The 26,838-nt window shown below is 35.7% G+C and overlaps 2 protein-coding genes across 2 annotated transcripts; one reads left to right on the top strand and one right to left on the bottom strand.

The window, feature by feature from the left end:
* Positions 1 to 1,790: 1,790 nt before the first annotated feature.
* Positions 1,791 to 18,520, bottom strand: IL18 (interleukin 18). The gene is made up of 6 exons (XM_006912810.3): positions 18,315 to 18,520; positions 11,136 to 11,222; positions 10,342 to 10,353; positions 6,341 to 6,475; positions 5,487 to 5,620; positions 1,791 to 2,027 (listed from the first exon to the last, which is right to left on the bottom strand). Exons 2-6 carry the CDS (start codon positions 11,212 to 11,214, stop codon positions 1,806 to 1,808), a joined length of 582 nt encoding a protein of 193 aa, XP_006912872.1. The 5' UTR covers positions 11,215 to 11,222; positions 18,315 to 18,520; the 3' UTR covers positions 1,791 to 1,805.
* Positions 18,521 to 23,158: 4,638 nt separating this feature from the next.
* Positions 23,159 to 26,640, top strand: TEX12 (testis expressed 12). The gene is made up of 4 exons (XM_006912809.1): positions 23,159 to 23,221; positions 23,999 to 24,110; positions 24,200 to 24,251; positions 26,406 to 26,640. Exons 1-4 carry the CDS (start codon positions 23,159 to 23,161, stop codon positions 26,548 to 26,550), a joined length of 372 nt encoding a protein of 123 aa, XP_006912871.1. The 3' UTR covers positions 26,551 to 26,640.
* Positions 26,641 to 26,838: the final 198 nt, after the last annotated feature.

Raw genomic sequence — 26,838 nt, 5'->3', positions numbered from 1 at the left:
ATCAGGCCTCCAAAGGGACAGGAAGAGGGTAGCTCTGGGCATCTCTGAAGCAGGAATTGATGGACACTTTTTGTAGCAGCTAATCGCTGGAATGATTTAGTTCCATGTTTTTTTTTTTTTTTTTTTAAATCTTTGTTAGAGTTCTCACTGAGTTCATCTACACTTCCCCTAAGTTCATTGAGCATATTTATAATCAGTGTTTTGAACTCTGCATCTGGTAGATTGCTTGACTCCTTTTTTCCTGGAGCTCTGTTCTGTTCTTTCATATTGAACATATTTCTTTGTCTCTCCATTTTAGGCGTCTTTCTGTGTCTGTTTCTATGTACTAAGCAAAGCTCTTAAGTCTCCCGGTCATATTAGTGTGGCTTTGTGTAGTAGGTGTCCAGTGGCACAGTCATGAGAGGGGTCCAGCTGTGGATCAGGTTTAGCCCCAGCCTGTGCTTCTCTAGGACCACCTGTTAAGATTCAGCAAGCAATCCACAGATGCTGTGCTTATAGTTGCCTCAAGAGGCTACACCAGAAACCGAGGCCAGGCACCACCAGTGTGGGGCTTGGAGCTGCTCAGCAAGGGGCACAAGACGCACTGAGGACACCACTGGATGTGGGTTGGTCAAGGCCACGAGTTAGGAGAGGCAGAGTTTCAGGGAATCCTCTGGGTGGCACAGCCTCTGTTATTCAGTTTGATGACGTCTCAGCTATGGTGTTGCTGCATCTACATACTGGGAGGGTGGAGGGCTCAACAGAGGAACAACTGATACTGTCAGCACTTCTGCCTGGGAAAAAGCCTTGCCTCTAGCCCTCACTCTGACAACTCAGTGTCCCTCTGTAAGTCCCCGGCACCGCCCAAGCAGCTGACCAGGCGCTGGTGCTCAGAGCGAGCAAGTCTGTCACTGTGAAAGTCCAGTTGTGGCCCCTTTTAAGAGGAGCAACTGTACCTGCCAGCTGCAGCTGCCGTAGTTTCTGTCTCAGCAGCGTGGGACCGAGCAGCCTTGTGTCTTCACCCTCTCCTACCTCCTACCATTGCACGGTGATTTCTTATTTCTCTCTCAAGTTGTAGGGCTTCTGTTCATCCAGTCCCCAGGCAACTCTGCTTGCTCTTTGCTCTGTCGTTCCATCACAACTACTGGTGTGGTCGCAAGAGATTTACAAAGCCTCTACCATCTATGCCATCTTGCCTTCTCTCTCTGTTGAGACTCTTTATTATGAATTAGATTTTGTCAAATCCTTTTTCCGCATCTATTGAGATGATTGTGTGATTTAATCCTTTGTTCTATTAATATATATTATATTAATTGATTTTAGAATATTAAACCATTTGCATTCCTGGGTTGAATGCCACTTGCTCAGAGTGTATAATTCTTTTTATATGTTGCTGGATTCAGGATCAATCTGACTTTTAAAGGTATCCTGACTTTGGAAGAAATGCAGAAATTAGTCAAGTGAAGTGGTCTTTTTATAAAATCTTGATAGTTTTAATGATATTCTTAACAATTAGAAAATTCAAATATCATCTTTCATCATTAAGACCAATAACCCAAAAAATTCAAAACACTTCTATTGAGTATAATCTGTGTTTCGATTAATGATGTAGTGTGTTTTCAAACTATATGCATTCTTTTTATGTTATGCAAATATTTTATTCATCTGGATAAGGGTGATTCAATTCAATTTTGTGAAACTTATTCATTTTTTAGAGATATCTTTTGAGACCATTATTCATTTTATTTAATCACTACAATTATAGGCTCAAACTCTTATAAGCTTTCTGAAAGACAAAAACTAAAAAAAGGTCAAATTATGCAATTTTAATCTAGTTCTTGAACAGTGAACATTACAGATTCATCCCCATATTTGTCCTTTTCTTTCAAAATGAGTTTGAAAAGGTCATTCTCTTTTTTACAAGCTAGAAAGTATCCTTTGTACAATGAAGACTCAAATTGTATTTTATCCGTATGTCCTGGGACACTTCTCTTAAAGAATATGATGTCATTTCCTTCCTCATTAATATTATCAGGAGGATTCATTTCCTGTAGAGAAAAAAATTAACATTTTAGGACATGAATAATTTGAATATGTGTAGTCTATTTTGAAGTATACTATTGCACAGAACTAAAGTTTTTATTCTCAAGAGTTAAGAAAAAAAATATCTGAATGTCGGATTACTGATCTTCTCTCCCTCTTAATTCCTAATCTCATATTCTCCTTGCCCACTTTGGCTGTTCCCACCATGGAATGCACATTGAGGTTTAGGTCTCTAGTTTTTCCCAATATTAATAATAGTTTCCTTCTCTCTTCTCCTACCGAGTGGAGTCCATATCTGCTTAAGATGGAGTAGAATTACAGCAAAATCCACAACTTTTTGGGGCTAATGTCAGTTCCTGTCTTTTCCAACCATTTAGAGTTAAAGACATTGATGACCTTCACCCAAAGGCCTAGCTAGCTTAGCTTTAGTTTATGAGCCAACACGAAAGAGGCAGAAGTGGCAGGAATCTCAACTTCTTCCTTCCTAAAACTGAAACTTGGTATAAATGGAGCCACTGCAGCTGCTCTAAGGCTGGGTCCTGGGTTCCTGTATAGCCTTGCTATATTGGCTTAGTAAGCAGCCTTTGACTTTTCCCTGCCATATACTTCAGTTTCATAGTAGTCCTGAATTTCTATTCTGAAAGTCAGCAATTGGTTGGGCCCCACCCTAGAAGGCCAAATGCTGATTCTGTATCTTTCAGACACAGAATAGGGTTTTCTCAAGAATGGCTAGAACACTTGAAACTACAATCCTGCTGGTCCCCTAACTGACAGTACTGCCTACACTTTTATTATTGCATCATGCCTACTTTTCAAGATGGACTAGAAAATCTGAGGACTTCCCAAGGTTCTTTCTATGTTAATCCTGGAACCAGAAGGTTTGAACTTAATTTTGACCCCATGGTAGCAAAGATTCTCATGATCTAACTAAGGACTGACAGAGAGACCTCCAGATTCCAAATAGCAATCTAGCTTCTTCCTGAGATGCCTGAAGAAAGTTTGGGCACCTCCAAACTTCTCAGTCAATTATGGAATTTATTCCTAACTCTTAACCTTTGTCCTTTGTCAACAAATATGAGTCCTGAATTGATGACAGTATAAGATAGTTCCCCAACTGGCACGTATTTTTGCAGCTGTCTACAGTATCCCAGAATTTAGGAGGAGACCCTAAGCTGGGGGAGCCAATTTGGGACTAAGCTAAAGTCTAATGTATAAGTGAGAAATAATCCTTAGCCCAGACTTTAAAAGCTCTAGATATAGAAGGAGATGAACCTGTTTGTTCAAACCTAGCATAGAAAGTTATAGCTGAAAATGGAGGTGTGGATAGGTGGAATAGAGGATCTCTAATTCATAGTTCAATGTCATATTTCAGAATAAGAGCAAGGAAATCCTGGGGCAGTAGCTTTCCTTGCTTTTGGTGTTGACTCTTCACAGTCATCATTGGGAAGGTGCACAGCAAATGGATGTGGAAACAATCCCAGTGACCTTGGGTAACCCCCAACTTGGAAAATGCTACATGGTGAAACTTGACTGCTCCAAGGGCCTAAGGGATTCTTTACATCAGGAGGGGTTAAATGTGAACACAGGGAATGTTAAGCTTGACCTAACATCATTTTTTTTGGCCCCTTTGCAAGTGCATTAGCAAGTTTGAGAGAATCCTGATTATGCCTGGATGTATATACAAGAAATAGACACTAACAGTAACTTCTTGAAGAAATTCCTCTTGGTGTCATGAAGGTTTTTGCACAAAGAAAACAGGGTAACCATAAACACTAGGACTTTATAGCTAGTAACCAACACAGAAAGGTGAACACATAATGGCAGCCAGTTGTCTCTAATTATCTAGAACTTAATCTATATTTATAATCACTGTTAAGATCCTTATTAGTTGGGGAAAAACGGTTTAAAGAGCACAGGCTAAAACTAGCTCCCTTCTTTCTTCTTTCCTCCCTTTTCTTCTCCTTCCTCTTTCTCTCCAATTAATATTTTCTGAGTTTCTTTCAGAAGCAGATTTCCTATGAAGCTAACAAAGCTTAATGTCAGAGCCCCTCACTTATACAGATCTCTTCTAAAGACTCCTTCTTTTCTTATTCTAAATAAATCGTTAACTTTATGCCTTTGGTAATTTTATATGTTCATTTTTTTAATGGATCGCTCAAATTGTGTAAGTTTCAGACTCCACTAGACTTGAATTTGCCTCAATTTCTACTATATGTTAAGCATTATTTTTTTTTTAACACTCCTCAACCTCTCTCAATAATAATTCACTTATAGTAAGGGCTTATCCCAATTTCTGAATCTTCCTCTGCCCCTGAATTAGTTTTCCTCTACCCCACACAGATTGTGTTTGGCCATTTCCCTCCTTTCCTTCTGATTTCACTGCTAAGTAACAACACGCTTGGTCATCTTTACACTGCCTCTCCATCCCCAGGCCTCTAAGGCCATTATCATAACCAAGCTTCCTGATTGTTAGGTCAGAGAATGGGGACTCCAAATTGCCACCAGAAGGGGTGGCACTCCAGTTGGGAGGGGATGGCTAAGGGATTTATTTGGAGGCTTTATTTGTAGCACACACGTTGATTTTACTTGGACTGTAATTTTGAGTGGCTTTTTCCTTCCTCCCAAGTTGCCCCTTGGCATGTCCACTACGGTCTCACCCTAACCTTCAGTGGGAACTGGGTGCTCTTGACAGCAGTTCTTTACTGACAAATCCGCAATCAGAAAGTCTGTCAATTTGAAATTGTCAATTTGTGAGCATTCCCTGGCTGCTCTCATTGGGAGGAAAGTTTTCTGGGTCAATCTGTAGCTATAGTTAATGGATGTTTATCTAGTAAGAATGGAGCAAAAAAGAGAAAAATAATAATGATAAAAAATGGAGAATAAAGAAAAAAAGCTGTGGCCAGAAACAATTTATACCTGGCTTTAAGATACATTATATCATTGCTTTTACAGTTTATCTGATTTTGTTAATTTTATTCACTTAGAGTTACATTAAAAAATAACATATATTGACTTAAAGCTAAAGAATGTAGCCAAGAAGCAGGAATAAAACAATTAGGGATTAAAATATTATCATTATATTTGACCAAATATGTAGAGGGATTACAGAGGATAATTAGTTTCATTCTGTGCAGCAGGACTTATTTTGGAAAGTCACATGCAATTCTTAAATAAATATGATCATCCACACATGAGTTCTACATTATTATTTATCTATAGATTGATTATTCAGAAGACCCGGGTTATGAAACATAGTTGTATCCCTTCCTCCCTTTGGCAGGCTCAGAAAAAGCATGACGTTACTGCAGTAGGTTCAAGAGTTGGACAATTTTTAGTAACTATCTATTTTAATGGATCTCTGCTTCTTACCATTCTTGTTCTAGACAAAAGGTTGGATTAAGGATGTTTAGGTTTCCTAATTTTCCACATAAATATGACTAAAACAAATTCAGGTTCAGTCTTACCTTAAAGGAAATAATTTTGTTGTCACAGGAGAGAGTAGAAATTTTATTACACTTCACACAGATGGCTACCGCCAGACCTCTAGTGAGGCTGTCTTTATACATATATATGATAAATTCGGTCTGGGGTGCATTATCTGAAATAAACATTAATAAATGAGAATCCTAGTTAGAAGAATTTTTGTAAATCAGTGTTTATGGAAATCAGTGAAAGATTGATCCTTAATAAAGCTGTTACCAATCCCACATTGAGATTCAGCCAGTTAGTAGACTATACACAGCTGCTCACACATTCTTTAAAACATGTTCATATATGTATTACAACACAAGTGTAGCAACTTTTTGAGTGTTTGAGATATTCTGAATTCTAAAAGATTGTCTTTAACTTTTAAATGCTAAGTTCTATATTAAAAATCTGTTAAGGTAAAAATTCAGTATTTTTCAAGAGCTTACTGTTTCAACTCTGCCTAAACTATTTGAATTCATACCTTGGAAGTCACAGTAAAATTATTCATTTTCTTTCTTTCTTTTTTTTTTAATTATTCATTTTCTAAGGCACTCTAAATTTCTGGTGCAAGACAGACTTCTTTGAAATACTTGTGTATTTAATTTTAATTTTGAGTTTTGAAAATGCTATCAGCAATTTCAGGTATTAAGGATCCAATTCTACCTTTATTGTGTCAATTTTTCACCCCAACTGAAAAATATGGATACCCTATAAAGTTTCTTATAAGTGAAATTATTATTCCTCCCATGACTTCATTTAAGGACTAGGTCTATCATAGAAAAATGTAGGCAGTAAAATGTAATAAGAAATAGCTTCTCATTTTTATGTTTACAAACATATTTAAAAATACCTGTACAGTCAGAATCAGGCATATCTTCAAACACAGCTGTGTTTCCCTCGTAAATGAAGAGAACTTGGTTATTCAAATTTCGTATGATCGAGAATCTAGGTTCGAGCTTGCCAAAGTAATCTGATTCCAGGTTTTCTACAATACACATTAAATCTCATTAAAAAATAAGTTTTTTTCTAAATTTACAAATAGGTATAGTATATATTTCATTTTTCAGTAACTATTAATCACAATCTTCTGCTATAGAAGCAGCTAAGATAAAGTTGCACAATGTTTTTTAATCCACTTCCAAGGGCACACTGTTTCTTATTATCACTTAGAACTATTCTATCTCTGAAATCTTAAATTCAAATATCCTGTTTTTTCATCACAATCTCCTATTCTTCGAGATTTTAAAAAATACTTTTCCTCTACTTCACTGAGTCCTCCTGACTCTTGCATTTCCTATCTAACCTCTTCCTATGTTCCCTTTCCTTCTTTATGCAGCCTGGACCTTTTGCCAGTATCTTCAATCCTGAATTCATTTGTCTTTCTACTACAGAAGTCCAAAACTGGCTGCTGAGTGCAATTATACAAATGTGCAAATTGGTGCCATTACAAACATGTTAATTGTCAATACTTTTTTTTTTTTTTTTACAGTTCAGCATCATCTTCCATAGTCCATAGCTGCAGTTTCAAACCTTCACTCTCCTCAGGATCTCTACATCATTACTTCTGATTACGCTTTCAGCAAATGATTTTCTGCTACTTCACTTACAAACTTAAGTGGCACCACCAGTTATTTCCTCTATCCCTCTTGTCCCAAGAGAAAGTGTATAAAAGGTGCCCCTTCTGGTAACTAAGGCTAACCTTATCTGTGCTCTGATGTACTTTCTCCTGAAACCTTGATTTACCAATCATCTTCTCTTCTATCAATCCACAATTATATTTCCTCAATTTTACCCTAAAGAAACAATCACACAAATGCGTAAATATTTCTCTATAAGAATACTTATGAAAGCACTGTTAATAACAAACTAGAAAAATTTAACTGCCCATCTATTGGGGATTGAGCAAATAAATTCTGATATGCCCTTACTATGGATATCATGAATTTAATAGAACTGTGATTATTCATTGCCGTGGAAGGATGTCTGTGTGTATTAAACTAGAAAAAGAAGCTTAGGTATAGTATAATATATATTGAAAGAAGTATAAAAAATTGCATTGAAATGATAGCAATGGTTATTTCTAGGTTAGTTTCGTGTTTCTTTTTCTTCATGTTCTTATCTTCATTGCCCAAGTTATTTATAACAAACACATGATTTTTGTAATCAGAAAAACATAAAGCTCTTTTCATTTTGTGATTTGAAATTCCTCCATCAACCATATCCTACTCTGTAGCTACCCTTGTTTCTCTCCTCCTTCTAATAGCTGAGCTTCTGGCAAGAATTGTCTGTATCATTCCCTTACTTTCCATTCACTCTTCTACTCATTGCAATTTGCCTTTGCCATTTCTCCATCATACTGCTTTTGCCGAGATCACTAAACTCCCTATTGCTAAATGCAATAGGTGCTTTCCTGCCTTTGATTTTTAAGGCTGCAAAATTCAACACAGTGCCTAGTACCTCCATCTTAAAAAAGTTTCTCCCGGGATTCAGTGGCATTTTCTTGGTTTTTCTTCTTTGGTTACTTTGCTCTGTTCTTTATTAGCTTCTCTTTCTACTGAATCCTTTAATGTAGGTATTCCTTAGAGTTTAGTTCTTGGCTGTTACTTTCTCACTCTACACATTTCCCGATTTGTCTTTTTATTCCTATAGCTTCAGATATCATTACTGTGCATAAGCCTCCTACATCTATATCTCCAGCTCAAATTTTCATCTTAAGCTCAGAACCATATGTCCAAGAGTCTACTGGACTTTTCCACTAGATGTCTCACAGACAAGAGACAAACTAAATTCATCATCTATCATCCTCTTTGCCCTGTATACCTGTGTTTCCTGTTTCACCAAATGGTACAAATTGCCTAAGTGAGAAAATGTGGGCATCATCTCTTCTGTCTTTCTCTCTATCCCCTTCCAAATCCAACACCAAACCATGTCTCATTGATTTTTCCAAGTATTTAAAAAATCTATTCACAGCTCTTCATAGGTACCCTGTTGTGCCTACCTTAATTCATGGCACCATCATTTCTCATAGAGACTACAATAGCCTCTTAATTGGCATCTCTCATTTTTTTTTTGTCTCCACATTAATTCTTTATACTGAAGCCAGAAGAAATTAAAATTCAATTTTAATTAAAGTTAAAATTCAGAGATATGATCATTTTTTCTCTAAATTTTAACGAGGCACATGGGCACCCAGGATAAAGATTCTGTTTTTCAGATTTCCTTGCAGTTGGTGTGGCCAAATTCTGGTCAATAGAATATGAATGGATTTGATGTGTGCAACTTTTACACAGAGCCTTGAAAAGGAATGGGCCTGTCTTCCTCTTATTTTGAACCCTTTCTTGCTACCTGGGACATGGACGCAGGAAGTGTGATGATGATTTTCAAGTGTGATGATGAATGAATTCAACAACTAGGGGGTGATGGAATACTAAGACAGAAGAAACTTGAGATCCCAACATCATCAGGCTGCATCCCACCATAGTAATCTTGAACTGCCTACTTAGCCCTGTATTTGAGAAAAACATTTTCTTATTCGGTCACTATATTTTCAGATCTCTTTGTTGCAGCAAACTAATCTGTATCCTAGATCATATATTTTGTGTTTAATGAACCCCCCATTACTCCAAAGGTTAAGGTCCAAATTCCACATCTTGTTATAAGAGAAACTTCTTGATCTGCACCCTTATTCTTCTCTCATCATTCTGCTACTCTCACCCTTCTCCCATTCTGAAGTGCTCTTAATTCCTCATACATGCCAGGGTCTCCTTCACACCTTGGCCTTTGCATGTGGTCTTCTTTCTGCCGAGAATATCTCCTCTTGGCTAACTCCTATTCACTCTTCAAATATGAAGGCACTCCTTCAAAGTGCCTTCCCAGAATGTAGTGGACTGAATTACATATCTGTTCTATGTGCTCCCATAGCATCCTGTGCCTTAACATAACCATATTCCAATTACCTTCCTTATGTGCCTGCTTCTCCCTAGAGGAACTGTGTCCTAGTGCCTAACAATGCCTGTGATATATAGATGCCAGAATAGATTAATCAATAGAGAGTTGGGCAATCTTTAAGAAATATGAGGGGTTACATGTCAATTATATCTCAATAAACTGGAAAAAAGAAACATGAAGGAACAGTATTTTTTAAAAAGTTGTTGTTTTCTATTTTTAAGCCACTAAGAATCACCTTAAGAATGGGGAGAGTGCTTTTTTTATGGAAAGGTATGAGAAACTAATGACCTTTAATAATCTGGATATCAGTTAAGAGTATCACAGGCTATATATGGGTATGACCCTCCCTGAATGTCAGAAGGACCAGGGCTGTGTACATCCACTTCTTGAAAAGACTTAATGACTTAACCACATATTTCTGCTTGCTCCAACCTCTCTCATCTCCTCTACTTTGAGAAATTTTCTTTCCCTGGGAGCCTCCCCCACTTCTTCCCAAAGTATTTCTAAGAGAGAGGTTTGAAGAAGAAAGATGTACTTGATTATGGACAGCAATTCTCATGCTTCAATCCCCTTTTCCTATGTACTCTAGAGAATGCGTGACTTCCTGCTAATCTCAGAAACTGTAACAGGCAAGGTCTGTTTTGTAGATTCTAAGAACTGGAGGATTTCCTCAAGCGTAGAGAAGCAATTTTGTTTGAGGTTCTTTTTTTTTATCCCTTATGGTCATCTTTACCCTATGGCTGTGCTATTGGGTCCACATTTCTTTGAGAGAAGATTAACTTATCGGATGGATTGGCGCCAGCTTCTCTCAGCTGAGAATGGTGATAGGGATGTGTCCGTGGAATGCTTACTCAAGTAGCTATTTTACTTTTGCAAAGAAAGAGAAATAAATTTATACTTTACCATCATTTTCAGCTGAAAGGAAAAAAAGAGAAAGAAAATAGGTTAAATTCTACCTTTCGACTCAGAATCTCCTCTCATCCTACTCTTTCGATACTCTTTTCTGTCACTCTCCATTATTTAACCCCTGCTTACTGGTGATGGCCTTTGTCGGCCTCCATTAAAAATATTATATAATCATCCAAAAGGTCCCATAAAATGAAGCTCATCAGACTTAGTGTGTTCTCAGATAAGTTAGATATAAAGCCTAAATCCAGGGTTTATAAATATAAATTTGTAGCTAAAATAAATTTATAAAGTGATAGATTTTACTCTTAAATTTATTGCTTCAGTGGAAGGTCACTTTCTATGAAGATTTCAATTGAGGCCAAACTGCCCATGGAGATTAATCATAAGAAATCTGTTTTCATTTGTAAAATATATTTACATTAAATGGTATAAATCGTTCACAGAACTCTAGATTTAGGGTATCTCACATAATTCGCCAATTTGCTTTGGGAAATTGTATTCGCCGAATGTACACAATTTTGTGGAATTTTCATGATGTACACCTGCTCCCACCTTGTAGGTGGGCTAACTAAAGTGACATGACATGTAGTGGGAAAAGGGGCTGGGACCTTGGATATACTATGGTTAATTCCTAGAGGCCCAATAATTTTTTCTAGAGAAGAATGCCATTAGCATTACAATGGAATTTTGTGACAATAAGGAGTCACTTAACAGTTCATCTCACAACATCTTTTCTAGCTGAATACATTTATCTGAGCCCTGTATTTGGCCTATTGCTTTAGACTTACCTACAAAGTAAAGTGTATTGTCAATAAATTTCATTTCCACAAAGCTGATGCAATTGTCTTCTACTGGTTCGGCAGCCATCTTTATTCCTAATGAAGGCAAAGAGTCATCTGTTAAAAGGTAATGATTGTTCCTTTTACACAAAAGGAATCTTTTACTCCTTACTGCCTTGTACTGCCTTTATACTCAAAAGTCAGCATATCACCCAGTGTGCTGACGAACACTCTGGACATTTAATAAATGCCGGGTGTCTTCAGCTTATGAATACACATGTTCAAGCGTTCTTTTGCAAATCATCAGATATCTGAAACTTAGAAAGCATTTTCTCATTAAACAATGTTACAAAGGGTGGATAAATGGCCCATTTTGAACTGAATTAATTATATTATCAACATGAGATTCCAGAAACACACCTAAATCATGTCCTTTAACTATAGATGGTTCTATCTGTCTTAAAACCAGTGGGTTCCTGTGTGTGAGAGACTGAAAGTTTGTGACTGCATTATCTAAGTGCTAAAGTTGAGGAAATGATCAAAATGGTGTTTCTACCTGGGAGCTGGGCAGAGTGGATGGAGGCTGAAGGGCTCGAGCATATGATGGCTCTCTTTCTCCCTGAGCAGCAGCAGTTTTTGACCTAGGTACCAGATGTTTTGTTTTTTACACAAGTAATACATAAATGCAATCTTTTTGTAAAAAAGAATTAAATACAGGATTCAAAATTGTTAAAAAGTTGTTTTTCCCTTTTCTTCTGCCCTAGCCTACCCTGCTCCACTCTAATATGGTGTGTATCTTTCTAGACCTTTGCCTAAGAAGCAGGGGTTCTAAATCTGGAAAGTCTGTGAACTTGGATGGGAAAAAAGTTACATATTTATTTTGACCAACTTCTAACTGAAATTTAGCAGTTCTTTCCATTATGGTATAGGAAATAGAACACAGTATTATTAGCAGTACCTGTAACTGTCACTGATAGTAATACATATTTCCTATTGTGTAATAATTATTGCAGAGATCTTGAAATATTGTTTAAACTCATTACTACTTTGAAACGTGTGGAAGTTATTAGTCTCACCAGTATATCTTGTTATTTAATGTGTTAATAAAGAAGCACATATATATCAAAATTTATTTAAAAATTTTTTGACAATTCTATCTTAATACAATGTGTTTTTTCATAATCCAAAGTATTTAATTTTATGCATGTAAAAACATTCTGAGAAAGGATCTACAGATGTCACTACATTGCCCATGGGTGAGTCTATGCCACAGAAAAGATTAAGAGGCTCTACTCTGCGGTTCAGTAGTACTTTGGATCCCTGAGGGCAGTTATGGTTGGGGCTCCAAGGAATGTAGTTGTCACTGTTATATATAGGGGTATTTATAAGTCTATGCTCATAGGTAGAAAACTGACTCAAATTTTTTCTAGCATAGTGCCAAGGCCAAACATATATGGTAGGGGAAGCAGGAAATTAAAACCCAGTTGCAAAAACTTAATCCAAATTAAGCTAATCCAAAATACTTTTTAGTTGGTGGCTAAGTTTACCTAGCCACCAGTTTTACCTAGGTTTGGTCCCCTACGCACATACAAATATGGATAGTTATTAAATTATACACACACACACACACACATATATCAATTGGTGAAATAATGGTTAGGGTAGTTTTCTCTACAAACTTTAATATTGTGTAATGCACACATATTTTGATGAAAGTAATTCACCTGAAAAGTACTATGTAGTGTGCGTAGGAATTGGATGAAATTACTAGTGTTTACTACAGTAAGTAGTTAGTCAATGAGTGAATGGATTTAGAGAAAGATACAGTTACCTTAAAAAACAATAATACTACACAATATTTGAATTCATTCATTTATTATCAACTATGTATTAGGCACAGGGCTAGAAAGCTGACAAAACACACATGCATGAGACTTAGTTCTTACCCACCAATTAGTCAGAGTATAGTGGGAGAGACGAATATATAAACAATTACAAAATGGTATAATGAATGTTGTAAGAACTGGATTTACAAGAGATAAATGGCGGTGGCGAAGAAGGCTTCTCAAAGGAAGTGATGATTGTGCTGCCTTGAAAGAGAGGCAGGCATTTTCAAGGCTAGGGAAGAGCATTCCACAAAGAGGGAACAATGTGAGTGGAAGCCAGGAAGCAGGGCAGCTGAGAGAACATGGCTTGTTTGAAGCCTCGTCATTTTTACTGTAATTAATACAAATGCAGTCACATTTTATTTTTTTAAATGCCAGTTTATTTTTTTTCATACTATATATACATATTTTTTAACATTTTATTTTTTTTATTCCCCCCCCACTCCCTCCTCCCATCAAATGCAGTCATTTTATAGGAAGAATGCATTTCTGAAGATCTCACATAGTTTAAGATTAAATTTCCCTTGGGAATAAATATAAAAGCATGTGAGGAGACATCTTTGGAGTTCACAAATCTATAACAATCAAAGCGTATTCTTGCTTTCTCATTTTTCAGCTTTCTCAGCATTATTATTAAAGTTTTGCAGAATGCTCTCTCTACACAACCTATCATGGTGGTACTTTGGCTTTTTTAATATTGTTTTCTTGCATCTAAATTTTGTTTATCTTTCTTTAGAGATGTTTTTCAGTACGAGCAGTAATCATATCCTTTAGCATTTCGATAGCATTGCTATCATATATGAAAATATTTTAAATTATAATAGGAGTGTATATTAAAAAATTAATAGCACAGCAATAACCTGTATGTCTCAAGAATTTCTGAGGTATTTAAAGAATAGCCTCGCTTATGTAATACTGACCTGGAAGTAGATCATTCTACCAGGTATAAGAGATGCTTCCATGTGGCAATAGTGTTAACAGTGGGCAACTCACTTGGCCTACCAGCTTTGAAACTATGTCATTTTAGATGAGTTAATTTAGAGTTCACATATTTCCATTTTGCCTATAGAGTGAGACTATTTTTTTTTATATTACATTTGTTTGATTTTGCCTACTTCAAGTCACATAAAATGTAACTTGCAATGTAGTTTTGTTTAACAAAAGTTTGGAAAAGAGAGTCAGATTATAAAGGCCTTGTTTAAGTAGGCTAAGGAGTTTGAAATATTTCTTTGAAAAAATATTGTCTTACTTTAAGTAGGAGAAAGATGTGGTCAAATTTATATTTTATCTTTTTATTTTTTAATTCAACTTATGGGGTAACATTGATTAATAAAATTATATAGGTTTCCAGGATAAAGTTCAATAATACATCATTTGTATATCACATTGTATGTTCACTACCTATTTATATTTTTAAAAAGTGCACTCTGGCAGCACGGTAGAGTGGATTTGATGGGCAGACAGGACAGAGGTCAGAAAACAACCTTACAAGGAAGTTTAATAGTTAAGTAAGAGTTGATGAGGCTAAATACACTAAGGTAGCAGCTGCAGGGATTCAAGAGAGATGTTTTAGCTGATTGGTTTGGGGTTAAAAAGAACAAGGAGGAACTGAGGATGACTTAGAAGTTTCTAGTTTGGGTAATTTGTTGAGTGTTACCTCATTAACTAAGAAAGAGAATGAAGGAAAAGCTCCAGTGGAAAATAATTAGTCCAGTTTTGCAAATCTAAGAGAGAAGTGTCACGGATGTCAAGGGAGAAAGGAGCTTCAAGGAGAGGCTGCTTGAAATCAGATATTGCAGAGCCCAGAACTTAGATACAAGCTCAAACTTGTTCTTTGAATTTGATAATTAGGAAGTTTTGGTAGGAGTAGAACAGTTTGGGGAAAGTGGAGATAGCAGAAGGCAGGTTGACGAAGATCTAGGACAGAATGGGATGGGAAAAAGTAAAGACAATGAATACAAACTATTCTTTTAGAAGTCTGGCTATAAGGTGAAGAGAGAAGGTGGTAGTTATTGGGGCATATATAACTTGCACATTTCAATTTCTGGCTTCAGATCCACAGTTCCATCTGTAAGATATATTAATGAATTACTTTCCCAAACATGTCCAAACAGCCCGTGCAAAACTGAAAACTAGAAGTCCTTGGCTCCTTTACCTAACCTATTCTCTGTCTCATAAATACTGTAGATTATAACTCACAAATGTCTTCCTAGTTTGGTTTCACCTCTCCATCTCTACCAGCACTGTTTTAAATCAAGCCCTCATCACTTCAGGCATCTTCTACTTGAATGCTCCTCTTGGTTTTCTTGCTTCCACATTCTCCCCCGCACTCCACACTGTTGCCAGAGTTATTCCTCCTGCTAGGCCAGAAGTTCTCCCGCCTTTTTTTTTTTCCTAGCAAGTCCTTCTTCATCCTTTAAGTCCCAACTCAAACATCTCCTCTAGGAAGACTTCTCTGCCTCCTCCATTCCTAGCTAATCATTCTCTTCTCAGTATCCATCCACCTCCCTCCTTCACTCGTCTGAAATAGCTCTTACATTGAATTAGATGATAAATAGGTCTGCCCAGCTTCAACATGAGTTTCTTTAAGACGAATTGTCCTTTTTTAAAAAAATTAAAGTTAAATTCTCAACACCGGAAAGAATTTATACACAGTAACTGAATAAATGTTTGCTACGATAAAAGTTTTCCCCATTACAATGATGTGTAAAGGCCTGGTAGATTTTTTTTCTGTCTTAAAGCTTTTACTCCATCTTAAAGCCGATGAGAAAAAGAAAAAAATGAGGAAAGTCTGAAAACAGATTTTAGAAAATAAAATATTTTCTATAATATTCTTCCTCTTTTCTCCTAGTTTCTTTTTTTACTTCATGTAAGGTTTTATTTTGAATTCTTTATTCTCTTACTAGTTTTTGGGGGTCAATGTATGTTTAATTCATATTGTGGATGAAAAAAAGGACTCTTACCACTCTTTTTGTTAGATCTCAATACATCTATAATATAGTTACTAGTATTGTGTCCCCATCCTCTCCTCACCCCAATTTTCCTTTTTCTTTCTCATCTGTGTTCCTTTGTTTTCTTAACTATAATCTATGAAAATTATAGTTCCTATTGGATAAAAATGCTTAAAAATATTTTATCTAAGATTCTCAGATTATTGACTTTTTTTAAAGGGTTAGAAATCACCTCAGAAAGATCCTTTCAGGAATATGCAGTGACAATTAGTTCTTCGGAAAAAAAAAAGTTTTAGTTATATAAGCCTTTGAAACTTCCTGGAGGCTAGTAGATGGTAGAAAATTATGACAGAAATTAGGCCACGTGTGTTCCAGTCTTGTCTAGGGCTAGTCATTTAATTCTGAGGGTCTCAGTTTCCTTGTTTGGATAAGCAGAGAGTTGAATGGTCAATTTTTAAGATCTTTTCCAGCTCCAACTTTCTGTAATTCTAGATTCTAGATAAGGGTGCAAGGAGAGGACTATTTGTGGCAAATGCCCTATAACAATTTCCTCATAATTCTAAAATAACATGCATTGATTGAATACTTATTATATAGCCAGCATTGTTAAGCTAGTAGGAGTTTAAAAACATACTATTAGATTAAAAGTAAAAATGCCTCGAACTTGAAAAACAACTATCATGTTCATCCTTGCTGTGGAATTCCAATTCTGTGGAATAGTATGGGATGAAATGAGGAAAGGTATTACCTAACTAATTCCCTACAGATATGTAATCATCTTGACAGCCACAAGATCAAAACCTAAATTTTCAGTTCTATAAATCATTTTGTCCTTGAAAATTTTGCCATCTTATTAATGTATGTATGTTTATGTGGCAGAGGTGGGGGTGGAAGACAACTTAGATAAAAATTTAGGTAAATAATGAATGATAAAAGATATATATATATATAATAAACTGCTAAGTACAGACTCAAAGCAAAAAGGCAGAATGGAACTGATGTAGTTGGAATTGCTTTGTCTGAAAAGGAAAATTGAATTTAATTTTAAAGAATGCTTAAGATTTAAATAGATGGAAGAGCACTTATAATTAAATTAAAACCTTGTGGTGGGAGGTGGACTGAATGGGGCCTTTTTTTTTTAACATAGCGGAACAATCCAACTTCCCTGCAGTAAACACAAGGTAGGGTGGGGTTAAATTATGGAAGGCTTTGGAAGTCATGTAAATATATTTGAATTTAATCTCACATGCAATAGAAAAGTGGGTTATTGAGCTGGTAAGTGCTTTATGAAAAAGATTACAGACACACTATGAAACTATGATAAGAATTCATGTAGGAATTCAGGTAAGAATTCATAATATTCATGTAGGGATTGTACAAACAAGCCAGATTAAATAAGATATTTTGAAGGAAGTCTTACTAGAACTTGAAATAGCTGGATATAGGCAAAAGAAAAGATTTTAAGGGTGTTCTAATTTTTTATTCATACTTCAAAACAGATATTTATTCAGCCCCTTCCTCCTTGTGAAATAAAATTCTCCTGGAGAATGCTATAATATTGTTCAACTATAGCACAGCCTAAGGATGCCGATGCAGATTCCGTCAAGATTATCAACCTTCGGCAATTTTTTTGTTTGCTTTTAAAATGATTGAGTTGAGACTTCATTTAAAGAAAAGCTTATTTATTTTAGCATTCTAAACCAGTGATTCTCAGGGGGTTCACAAGGTCAAAGCTGTTTTCATAATATTTCTAAGATGTAATTTGTCTTTTTCATTCTCATTTTCTCACATTGTACAATAGAGTTTACCAGAGGCTACCTCTGTACCATATTATATAGACTGAATCAGAAGCAGATGAGAATGCAGCTGTCTTTTATTAAGCTAGACATTAAAGAGATTTGTAAAAATTAAAAACAATGTCACTTTTCACAGATTTTTTGGGAATATAGTTATCGATAATTAAAAGTGTTACTTATGCAAACATGTGAAGTGCTTATTGTTTTTAAAAATAAAATAGGTCACTATTTTTTAAATTTCTCAGTTTTAATTTTTAATGTAGTAAAATGACAATAATATAGCAAATAAGCTAGAGAAACAAAAATTCTTCTGGGTTCCCAATAATTTTTAGGAATGTACAGAAGTCATGAGACCAAAAAGTTTGAGAATATTTACTCGAAACTGGTTCTATACAATGTTGGCTAAAAGGAAAAAAAGTTTCTACTCTGACTTTGCTGTGTTACTTATGTTGTTACTGACTGCCCATCATACTGATGTCAGATAACTTAAATTCCTCTCAATTGCTTTTCTAGTTTATTACTCTGGTTTCCAAATAAAAAGGAATGATTTCTTACCTGTGCTCAATAGTTTCCTAGGAGAGAAAGCGATTTGGGAGGTTTGAGGTCCCTTTCTTTTCCTGAGGCTGTGTAGGTGGTAGAAGATAGCAGCCTCTTCAGCAGCAGAAGCAGGCACGCAGGAATGAATGAATCGAACTCCTTGCTGCTAGTCCCGGATCCAGCAGCCGTTTGCAGAGCAGGGAGGTCAAGCAATAGAGAGGAATGAGGAAGAAGGTTGGAGGGAGGAGACTGTTCTGACACGCCTTGGACCCGCCTTCAAACATGGGCTCTTTGGGAAACAGAACTTGAAATGAATTGTCAGAGAATATAGGTATTTTTTAAACGTAAAATCACGATTTTAATGAAATCATTTCTAATGTAAAAGCTGGAGTTCTGACCATGCAAAGTTTGTACCTCTTTCAGAAGTAGATTCTAGCAACTTAAAAAAAAAAAAGAAGACACCTGCTTGGTCAATTAGAAGCATCTTTCTCACATTAACCTTTTTGAGACTTTCCGCTCACACTTGAGCACAAAACTTTCTTATTCAACAATGCTTAATAATTAGCGCTATTAGAATAATTCCTAATCATAACACCTAAAATGCTTGTAAAACTTTTTAAAAGTAGAGTATAAATCTCACAGCCTTGAAAATAATTAGCAGAAACAAAGTTTCTTAGACAAGTTCCTCTTGAACATGTGCTAAATTGTATTATCTTGCTAGCAAGGGAATTAGCAAGGAGATGTTTTGCTTTTGCTTTTTTGCCAGTACAGAGACTGTACTGGAAACAGAGAGGTTCTAGAGTCAGGAAACAAAATGCTTACTTAAGCAGCCAGTTGATTTTTTTTTTTAACAAGATACTATTTTCATTTAATTAGGTCATAAAAATGTCATGTGTCCACAGTAGTGGTTACACAGGCAGTCAATAGTAGAATAGTTGAAAGTGCTTGGTGTGGTGGCTATCAGAAGAAAAAAAATAGCACATTTAAGAAGTATATGATAAGAATACACACGATTGAAATTGAAAGAACAAGTTTTTCTCTAGTTGTAGTGTCTAATTGGGCCAATTAACGTGAAAGCATGAAGTGCAGTCATACAGTGATCAGTAGCAGAGCACCAAAGAATGTAATTTTAAATGCTTATTGCCAATTACTTTTCTCCAGCTATAAAGATGTAGAATGGATAATTTAACTCATTTCTTAAATTTGGAACAAACATTTTTTTCCTTTGATATAGAGCAACCCAAATGTCTCCATGTCCTGCCTACTTCTTAGGGGTTTTTTTGGTGAAGATTAAATGAGATGATGATAAACTTTTGAATATTTTAAAGAACTGGACATCTGTAACTCTTCACACCTTCTCACTTATTCTTACTCATTTAGCTTATACAATGGAGATAAGATTTTTAAAATAGGCTAAAATGTCCATAATGCTCTCTTAATCTGATATAAACATTTATGTAGTAGGTGGAATCATTTTCCCTCGAAATATTTTAAGAACTATTTACTACCTGTTTAGAGATCATACAATGTGAAGTCTGAGTGAGGAAACTGGATCAATATTTCCCACACTTTTGGATTTAATGGATCATAAAATTAATTACAATAATAATAATAAAGAAGAGATAAACACTAAGTGAACAATTTTATATTTCATTAAGAACATTAAAAACTTAAAAAGTCTTTATATCTTTATTTCATGAAAGTACTCTTTGACACCCAAAAAAATAGGAAGGACAAAGTATCAGAATAAATGACAAATCTTTAAAAATGCTTAATGACATTTTCATTTTTTCCCCTCATTTTACCATAGATGGGGACAATCTCAACACACATTGTTATCAAGCCTCAGACAATGACTGGGATCCTTTACAGACTGTCAGTAACTGCACAATTATCTAGCCTAGTTTTATTAAGTGACTGATATTTCGCAATATTAGCAAATTAAGTTATACAAATTAAATACTAGTTTTCTAGGAACTTATTTAAAACAATTGATATTTTTTTCACAAACAGCTAATAAACATATACACAATATTTACAAATCATTATGACAACTAACATTTAATAAGCCAAAGGGGAAAACATTAAATTCTATATGTTAAATATAATTTGCTAAGATGTGTAAACCGTAAACAAAAGTTTAGTAGGTATTCTGTCACCAAAAAGAACTTATATGGGAAAAACAAAGGATCAGAAGTCAAAATATGCAGCCCTGGTGAGTGACATGGAGCTTCACGCCTGATAAAAATGGAAGAGATACTTTAGGGAGGGAAGAGCAAGGGGGAGGGGCTGTTATAATCATAGAGCTCTATTATAAACAGAATTCTTCCCGTAGAGCTTTTCGAGGACATAGGGTATGAAAACTCCTCCTATAGGATCTCCCTTTTCCAGTCTAGATTAAGGTCTCTATCGTAATATTTGTCAGGTATATATAAGATTGTGTAATTGTAATTTATGGGCGGGAGAGGGGTGGTGGTGGTGGAATTCACTGACCTTTGTTTTATGAGCTGATATCCTTTTTTTATTTTTCCCCACATCAGCTAAATAGGCCTAAGTTTAGAATATCTATCTTTGAAATTACAGGTCAAAGTCACCACATTAAAGCACCCAATGAGGCTAAGCTTCAAGTATGTAGATGATACGTGTTGTAAAATATTTTTTGAAAGCCGCTAATTAAGTTGACCAAACGTACTGACACATCGACAAAGTAATTTTCTAAAAGGGTGTGAACAGAAAAAAAGAGGAGGCCCTGATCTAGATGTCTTGCTTGCAGGCCAGGGTAACTCAAATATAAACCCTTCTTTCACACAAACCATCTGGAATAGGATGAAACTTTACTTGAAAAGTGGTGGTGGGTGTACTATTTTGGGTTCCTTTACTGAGATTCCAAGAGGCTGAGCTGAGGCACGGTCTGGCCTTGCTCTATCAATTCTTCCACGTTCTTTCCGGAGAGACCAGTCTTAGATTTTCCCCTTCTTCTCCAAACACACACTGGGAGGCGGGCAGAGATTTTGGTTTCACCGACATTCCAAGTCGAAGGGAAGAGTGGGAAAGAAGTGGACTCCAGACTCGACTCAGTATGGGGTCTGTGAGGCTGCGTGGGCCCCGTCACGTGACTTGCGCATGCGCGTGCGTGTGCGCGCGCGCTGATTGCTGGGAACGTCGTGCGCCTCTCACCTCCCACTCCGCCCACGGAGGCTGCGCAGTCGAATTCGCCCAGCGTCTTTATTCCCGCGCTTTCGCTGACGAGGAACGTCCCGACAACACCAAGAAGTAGTCTGGTCTTGGGGTCGGGATGGAGGGGTGACTGCCTGTGAGAGTGGGAAAGAAGGCAGTGAGGGAGAATGGACTGTTTTTCTCGGGGTTTCTAGTGGGACGGAACCGCAAGTAGGGAGGAAAGAGCGGGGCGGGAAGTGAGAAACAAGGTAGGTGAAATGGCTTGAGGGCCTGAGGTGGTGTTGAGGAGAAAGAGAAAAGAGAAAGAGAAAAGAGAAAAGTTGTATAAGGCAAAGGAGTAGTGCTTGGTTATGACCAAGTCACCAAGGCCTTAGATTGTGTAGCTAGAGTCAATGCCTGTGAATGGTGTTTGTCACAGGACAGGGCTCAGTCTCCTGACCAGGCCTGGATTCATCTGACGCCCTGAGTTGTGACAGAAAAATTATTTTTTACAGAAACAGAATTACCTAATTATAAAAGTTATAATTTGACATATGTTCCCATGTAGTTAGTTTGAGAAAGGAGAGAAGAGATGGAAGAGAAAAGAGAAAGGAAAGGGGAGAAGAGAACAACTTTCATGTTGGCTTCTCTGCAACATTTTCAAACGTCCCAAGGCAAAGCGAGCACGACAGTGCATGTGTAATATTTTCTACATATCACTATTATGGCACTTAAACTTACGTACTAGAAAGGTACTGACCGAAATGTAGAGAAGCATTATACAGCATTTACTAAACAAAAGTCTTTATTTGTTGCTGCTGTTTTCTTTCATATATATAAAACATGTGACTAATCAAACATTCATTGAAGTTATCCTGGTCAGCATAGTTTCTCAAAACAAAACAAAACAAAACAAAAACGAGCTAAGTAAATCAATAACTTGAGTGTAGACAGGGCTCCCCATCTCTTAAGATGTAGAGACTTTACCATTCTAGGTTTCAACATTCTTTAAACTTAATTTTTCAGACTCAAGGAAATTATCTTCAGAATTTATGGGAAAGTAAAAGTAAAATTTGATGCTACATGAAAGTAAGATAGAACAGTGGAAATAACCTCAGGCTAGAAGAGATCTTAGTTCTAGTCTGGCCTAGTTTTATTTGTTTGAACTTGGTCAGCTATCTCTGTTCCTGTTTTTCATGTCTATAAAAAATGAAATTGACTTAAATGAACAATAAATCTATTTCAACGTTAAGATATTGTGGAAGTAGAAGAATCTTAAATGAATCCTGAAACAAATCAGAAGTGCCAAAGAGACTAGTTTGGCTAACTATACATAGAGGGGTAGATGAAAACATGGGACTGGTAGATTGGCCCCAGGTGATGCAGGACTTTGGATGGAATTTGAATTTATTCTGGAGCAATGAATAGTCAAAGGAAAGTTTTTGGTATAAGGGAATGCAGTAATTAAACTTTTGAAAGGTTAAGGGAATATAATAACCAGAGGTTTGAAAGACTGACCAAATAGTGGTTCATAGGATGAAATAGAGAAGGGAGAAATTGGGTAATTTAGATAAGTGACAGATAATGAGAGCCGAAATTTAAAATGGCAGTAGAAGTGGAAAGGGAAGGTTTTAAGAGATCTGTAGCATGGTGTTTGTACTTAAATTTGGCATTGCTCTAAAATTTGCAGCTCTTGCCTCCAGAATATGATGGCAAATCACCTTATAAAACCTGATACTAGAAATTACAAGAGACCAAGAGAGTTGGAGGTAATCTATATGCTCCCGGAGCCTTAATCTTTTGTTTTATTTTATATACTTCTCAAATTTATTCCATTTGAAAAAGTTCTGTTGATAAATGGAATTTAAATTTTCATATTTCCAGAGCTGGATTGTCGCAACTGGATCTATGTTGACTCCCGCAGCTTTTTTACTAAGTATATGGGAAAGCCTCCAAGAAAGATTTCTTGGAAGATTTCTTTGGGGTAATTTGTGATCTAGAGAAAAGATATCAAAAGCCATTATGATATCTAGGTCTCTAAATAATTATTTTGAAATAATAAGTAGGATACCTAGGTACTGGAGTTGCTGACATTTTTAAAGAAGAACACTGTATCCTGCCCTTCACTACTATCCCCACCAATTGGTCTGTTTGCATTCGAGACATTGTTTGATCCCTTAAAGATTATGCTGTCTTGCAAAATTTTTCAAGCATTTGGCTATTGTCTATATGAAAGTTTTGCTATATTGCTATGGAAACATCTACTGGTTCAAGATACAGATAAGTTTTTTTTTTCATCAGGAGGTTAATACCGAATTCAAAGTCCAATTTAAAAAGTCTGAATAAAATTTAGTATATTGAACAAGGTGCTTGTTGGGACTAAAAGTTTCCTTGGTAAGAAAATTTCAAATGACAGATCAGGACAAAAGCATATAATTTCTAGCATGTTTGCTTTTTTCTGAAAGATTTTTTTTTTTTTAATGGAATGTGTATGTCCTAAGGATCTTGTTGACCATTTACCTATTTTCTTTACTTTCTTCTGTTAGCCTCAAATGCCAGATAGTCCACAAGTGTCCTCTCTTGGAAAATCAGATTCCTCTTTCTCTGAAAGCTCTGTGCTATTTTATAAAGATGAAGCCCTGGGGAAAGATTTGAATGGTGATGTATAAAATACTTATATTTCTATACATTTTATAATATAGAAGATTTATTATATTTCATAACAGCTCTGACTTTTTTTTTCATAGATATGAGCAAGGAAATTAATCTTATGTTGTCTACATATGCAAAGATCTTAAGGCAAGTACCTATAGTATATTTTCTTGAGTCTTTATTTTAGAAATAGAAGTTTTCTCCTGGAAATTCCATAATGGGAACTTCAGTTCAGTGGCTATGGAACCTATCTAGTAATTATAATTTCAGAGTTTTTTATTCTACCTCAAGTTCTTATAATAGATTATTTGGTTATTTTCAAGGAATATCCCCAACTTTAGCAAAAACCTTTTGTTTTTGCTATTACCAGAACTAATAATAGACTGGATATATTTTGGTCTCCAATTAGATAATATAACATTTAAAATTTTATGCAAAAACCTCTTTGAGAAAAGTACCATTTGGTACTTTTAATTAATAACAATGATATTAAAGATAAGACAAATATATTTATGAAATATTTAAATATTTTATATTTGAAGGCTGAATTTAAATATTTTATTGGCCTGACATCATGTTTTATAAGATGTTTTTAAAAATTACTGGACAGTCATTGTATTTGAATAATGGTTTGTGTGGCTGTTAAAATAATGTGTAGTCATGAGTGATGTAATGATGTTTCAGTCAACAACAGACTGCATATACAGTGGTGGTCTCATAAGATTATAATGAAGCTAAATTTTCTATATGAAATGGAAAGATTTGTGGTTCAGGAAGAAGTTTTTTTTTCTATGATGGGAGCAGTATCTGTGAGACTTGGTAATAGATTCTTTCTTACTCCCAGTACCTCAATTTTGAGTGCACTGATTATATCCTAGTTGGTCATCCACTTATCTGTTTCAGCACAGAGGAGCTGGTTCCCCGAGCATTACATATTTGGAGGGTGCTACAGCCCTCCCAGATCTAGGTTGATGGTCTTCAGAGTACTTTGCTGTAAATTCTTTGTTAAGGACCTAATATCCTGTACAAGGACACAGTTCTGCAGGAGCTACCTTAACAAGTATTAAGTGCCACTGCAACTTCAGTAAAATCTTTCTGTGGTAGTGTGGAGCCAGCCTGTCCTTGTACTTTGGAAATATTTTTTCAGGTTGTAATGATGTAAAGCATAGATAAACTTGATTTCGTCTATCAGTTTAATGCTAAAGAGAGCCCTTTGTGCCAGATAAAGTCAATGGAACCAAAAACAAATTTCCAAAGTCAAAATATTGAGTCCTCAGTTCTATACCCTCTTTGTGTTAAATACTCCCTCCCCCCCTTTTTTTAATGAATACCACAAAGTTCATTAATATGACCACTGCTCCATCATGCATTAGCCAAACCATATTGCCATGACAATCCCCTGTGTTTCTTTTTCTCTTCATTTTGATTTCTTCTTCCTATTGTTCCTCAGGCCACATTTTGCTCCCTCCTGACAGTCACTGTTATGGTAACTTATACTTTACTCAGCCAGTTCCTTTCAGTATTTCTAGTCAATCCAGCCCACATTCTGTCTTGTTCATGGAACAGCATTGGCAGCTTCAATGTTCTATTTCTGACCCTGTCAGAAGGAAGTGGGGGAGGGCTTATGGAGCAGTGTTTATATGAAGTATACAGTAGTGTACAGTAATGTCTTAGGTCTTCACATTCACTCAGCACTCACTCACCCAGAGCAACTTTCAGACCTGCAAGCTCCATTTATGGTAAGCACCCTATACAGGTGTACCATTTTTTAATCTTTTATATTGTATTTTTACTGTGTTTATGTACCTTTTCTATGTTTATATAAATAAATACTTAGCTTTGTGTTACAATCGTCTGTAGTATTCAGTACAGTAGTATGCTGTACAGGTTTGTAGCCTAGGAACAATAGACTATACCATATAGCCTAGGTGTATAATAGACTATACCATCTAGGTTTGTATAAGTGCACTTTGTGATGTTTGCACAATGACAAAATTGCCTGATGACACATTTCTCTAAACAAATCCCCATTGTTAAGCATAGTACGACTGTAGATGGTTTAATATTAGAATTATAACATATATGATACATATTATGCTGTGTCAGCAGACTGAGTAGTTAAAAATATTTGTGGGGCTAATTTAACTTTTACTGAAGAGTGTAAATTACTGAAGCTTTCCAGTGTACAAAACTATTTAAATGAAATAGCTAACAACTATAGAATAATAAAGATATCATTATGATAGTGTGTTTAGACATTATAACTGTTTAGTTTAACATAAAACTTTTTTTCTTCATTAGTGAGAGAGCAGCAGTGGATGCATCTTATATTGATGAGATTGATGGACTCTTCAAAGAAGCCAATACAATTGAAAACTTTCTAATACAAAAAAGAGAGCTTCTGAAACAGAGGTTTACAGTGATTGCAAACACACTGCACAGATAAAATCGTGTACTTAAAATAAGCTGAGAATTTAAATCCATTATTGTTGTAGTGAGAGAATGACATTGATACTCTGAAAGCTTTCTAGTTATTAAAGAAAATGTATACTTTAAACATAGAAGGGGAAACTTTGCCAATTTCTTTTCTAGATTTATAAGGTGTTTTAAACTGGAATTAATATGAAGTATGTAGCTTTTCTTTTGAGAGTCAGATATTTGGCATATTTTATAAAAGTGTAAATTATTTAAATTATATATGGATTCTTTTTTTTTCTTAAACCTCCTTGCCTTT

Source organism: Pteropus alecto, unplaced genomic scaffold (assembly GCF_000325575.1).
Source record: "Pteropus alecto unplaced genomic scaffold, ASM32557v1 scaffold224, whole genome shotgun sequence".
Lineage (NCBI taxonomy): Eukaryota > Metazoa > Chordata > Mammalia > Chiroptera > Pteropodidae > Pteropus > Pteropus alecto.
The sequence above is the reverse complement of the archived record's forward strand: the minus strand, read 5'-3'. Positions and strand labels throughout refer to the sequence as shown.

Excerpts from the sequence above, each read along its gene's own strand:
- IL18 (XM_006912810.3), bottom strand. The coding sequence starts at position 11,214 with ATGGCTGCCGAACCAGTAGAAGACAATTGCATCAGCTTTGTGGAAATG. Across the intron at positions 5,621-6,340 it reads GCCTGATTCTGACTGTACAG|ATAATGCACCCCAGACCGAA; the intron begins GTATTTTTAAAT and ends TGTTTATTTCAG. Across the intron at positions 2,028-5,486 it reads ACAAAATTATTTCCTTTAAG|GAAATGAATCCTCCTGATAA; the intron begins GTAAGACTGAAC and ends TTTTCTCTACAG.
- TEX12 (XM_006912809.1), top strand. The coding sequence starts at position 23,159 with ATGATGGCAAATCACCTTATAAAACCTGATACTAGAAATTACAAGAGA. Across the intron at positions 23,222-23,998 it reads AGAGACCAAGAGAGTTGGAG|CCTCAAATGCCAGATAGTCC; the intron begins GTAATCTATATG and ends TTCTTCTGTTAG. Across the intron at positions 24,252-26,405 it reads ACATATGCAAAGATCTTAAG|TGAGAGAGCAGCAGTGGATG; the intron begins GCAAGTACCTAT and ends TTTCTTCATTAG.